Here is a 3,098-nt window from a genome sequence, read left to right as displayed (position 1 = left end):
AGAGCTGGGCCAGGCGCGTCGGGGTCAGGAAGTGGCCCAGGCTGAGGCCACGCGAGATGAGCAGGCGCACGAACTCCGGCCGGTCATTCAGGAGGGCGTCCATGAGCGAGGCCTCCAGGTGGACGGACTGGCAGGGGCGGGATGAACGGGGGGAGAGATGAGCAGGGGCAGGCAGGAGGCCAGGTGTGGTCAGAGGTGAAGGGCCAGAGATGGGGGTGCAGAATTGAGTGGTGGATGGAGAGGGAACAGGATGCGGACACTGGACAATAAGAAGCGGATGGACAGGCCACATGTCAAGTGCTTCCCCTTGTGGGGACCCCCAGCCCGGGGTCAGACCCCTCACCCGCCACTGGATGTCACCCCGGAAGAGTTCGCTCTGGGCAATGTCCACGCGGTTCCAAGCCACAGCCAAACGCAGCTCGTCCAGGTAAGCGGAGGCCTCAGAGCTCCCGCAGGCTGCAAGGGAGAGAGGCGGAGGGGAAAGTCAGGGGGAGGGTGGGGACATCGGATGAGTGTCTGCTTTGCTTTTGGGGTTGCCCGACATTTAAATTCCATATCAAGCCCAGCTGGTGTGGCTCAGTGGTGGAGCGTCAACCCATGAACCAAGAGGTCACTGGTTCAATCCCCGGTCAGGGCACATGCCCAGGTGTCGGGCTCCATCAGGAGGGAGGAGGCAGCCAATTGATGTTTCTCTCACATTGATGTTTCTATCTCTGTATCCCTCTCCCTTCCTCTCTCTCTCTAAAAAAAAAAAAAAAAAAGTCAATAAAAAAATTTTTTTAAATCCCATATAAGTGGTGTTGTTGGCAGGTTCTGGGGAGTCGGGGAAGTCAAGCAGAAGGTCATTCAACTCAGGGGCAGAGAGCAGCCCAGTGTGTAGAGGCCCCAGGAAGAAGGAAGGGAATCATTCACTCCCTGAACTTTATTGAGGTAGGTTATGGACCAGGCACTGGGAGGGATGGAGAAATTGGATCCAGCCCCTGCCCGGAAGGAGCTCATTCCAGGGAAATAGGCCCCGGAACCACACAACTGCCCTCAGGGTGATGGGCACCGCCGGAGGCGGGCATAGCATGTGATTAGGGCCCAGGGAGGCTGCAGTCACCGGGGTCTGAGTGGGACAGGTGGGCACGGAGGCGGGGGGGGAGGCCGGCCGGTGGGAGTTGAAGGTGTGCATCTAAGGCGGAAAGCGCCTTCAGCCGCAGGAGCAGCTGGAGCAAAGGCCGGTGCAGGAAAACGCAGGATCCGATCGCAAACCTAAGTCACCCTCACTTCCTGAAACGTGGAGTACGTGTAAGAGGGAAGAGGAGGCAGGAGCAGAAAATAAGGTTAGGAGAAAATGCGAATATAGACGAAACAAGTATACAAGACGAGTGTGGATGGGAGAGTTGGAAGGGGTCGACCTCAGCGAACGTACCTCAATCAGATTGAGGACGTTTTTAGCAAAGGCCAGCTTAGGAGTACCCTAATTAAGTTAATAACAATGTACCTACCTATATAGTTTAAGTTTAAAAAATTTGGCTCTCAAAAGAAATTTCAATCGTTGTACTGTTGATATTTGGCTCTGTTGACTAATGAGTTTGCCGACCACTGCCCTAGAGTAAAGGCTATTCTAGACTTTCCTAAAATTTTAGAAACAAACCTCAATTAGATCAGGTTGATCCACAAGTAAATTGATTGCCTGACAAAACAAACTTGAAAACACTTTAATGGAAGCATGCAGGAGGCAGCCAATTGATGTTTCTCTCACATTGATGTTTCTATCTCTGTATCCTTCTCCCTTCCTCTCTCTCTCTCTCTCTAAAAAAAAAAAATCAATAAAAAAATTTTTAAATCCCATATAAGTGGTGCTGTTGGCAGATTCTGGGGTCTTCAGAAGTCAAGCAGAAGGTCATTCAACTCAGGGGCAGAGAGCAGCCCAGTGTGTAGAGGCCCCAGGAAGAAGAAAGGGGAATCATTCACTCCCTGAACTTTATTGAGGTAGGTTATGGACCAGGCACTGGGAGGGATGGAGAAATTGGATCCAGCCCCTGCCCGGAAGGAGCTCATTCCAGGGAAATAGGCCCCGGAACCACACAACTGCCCTCAGGGTGATGGGCACCGCCGGAGGCGGGCATAGCATGTGATTAGGGCCCAGGGAGGCTGCAGTCACCGGGGTCTGAGTGGGACAGGTGGGCACGGAGGCGGGGCTTCGGGGAGGCCGGTGGGAGTTGAAGGTGTGCATCTAAGGCGGAAAGCGCCTTCAGCCGCAGGAGCAGCTGGAGCAAAGGCCGGTGCAGGAAAACGCAGGATCCGATCGCAAACCTAAGTCACCCTCACTTCCTGAAACGTGGAGTACGTGTAAGAGGGAAGAGGAGGCAGGAGCAGAAAATAAGGTTAGGAGAAAATGCGAATATAGACGAAACAAGTATACAAGACGAGTGTGGATGGGAGAGTTGGAAGGGGTCGACCTCAGCGAACGTACCTCAATCAGATTGAGGACGTTTTTAGCAAAGGCCAGCTTAGGAGTACCCTAATTAAGTTAATAACAATGTACCTACCTATATAGTTTAAGTTTAAAAAATTTGGCTCTCAAAAGAAATTTCAATCGTTGTACTGTTGATATTTGGCTCTGTTGACTAATGAGTTTGCCGACCACTGACATAGAGGATAAGAGACAAAGTCTGCAGGAGGCAGAGAAGATGTGTGAGCTGGATGGGTCGTTGGGAACTATAAGGCTTTGTATAAGGCCAGTCTTGCTGAAATGTCCTAAAACACCATCATGTCCCCATATGTATATTTCTAGCTACCTTGCACCACCACACACACATCCCTGTTTCCTCATGTTGATGCCACTCGCTGGAAATAGGGGTAGTTTCTCAGCTTATCTTCTGCAGTTGGAAGGGAGTAGAGAGCAGGGGGAGTTCCTGGGGACCAAGAGTTGTGAAACCCGAGAAAGATATTTTGAGGAGTAAGGAACTCAGGCCAAGCCCCTGAAGGAAGCAGGACTGTCACCAGGAAATGCACTTGAAGAGACATAACCTTGGGGGCTTCACTGTGAGGCCTCCTAGGAAGGGAGCAATACTCCAAGGCATTGCATTATGTCCTCCCCCCCCCCCCCC

The 3,098-nt window shown here is 51.9% G+C and overlaps 1 protein-coding gene across 1 annotated transcript in view; it reads right to left on the bottom strand.

The window, feature by feature from the left end:
* Nucleotides 1–3,098, bottom strand: part of TRPM4 (transient receptor potential cation channel, subfamily M, member 4) — a 43,919-nt gene that overhangs the window by 18,810 nt on the left and 22,011 nt on the right. The window contains exons 10-11 of the mRNA XM_014550430.1: nucleotides 344–456; nucleotides 6–127 (exon numbers count right to left, since the gene is read on the bottom strand). Coding sequence (XP_014405916.1) covers nucleotides 6–127; nucleotides 344–456 — 235 coding nt within the window. The remainder of the gene's footprint in view (nucleotides 1–5; nucleotides 128–343; nucleotides 457–3,098) is intronic.

Source organism: Myotis brandtii, unplaced genomic scaffold (assembly GCF_000412655.1).
Source record: "Myotis brandtii unplaced genomic scaffold, ASM41265v1 scaffold601, whole genome shotgun sequence".
NCBI lineage: Eukaryota > Metazoa > Chordata > Mammalia > Chiroptera > Vespertilionidae > Myotis > Myotis brandtii.
The sequence above is the reverse complement of the archived record's forward strand: the minus strand, read 5'-3'. Positions and strand labels throughout refer to the sequence as shown.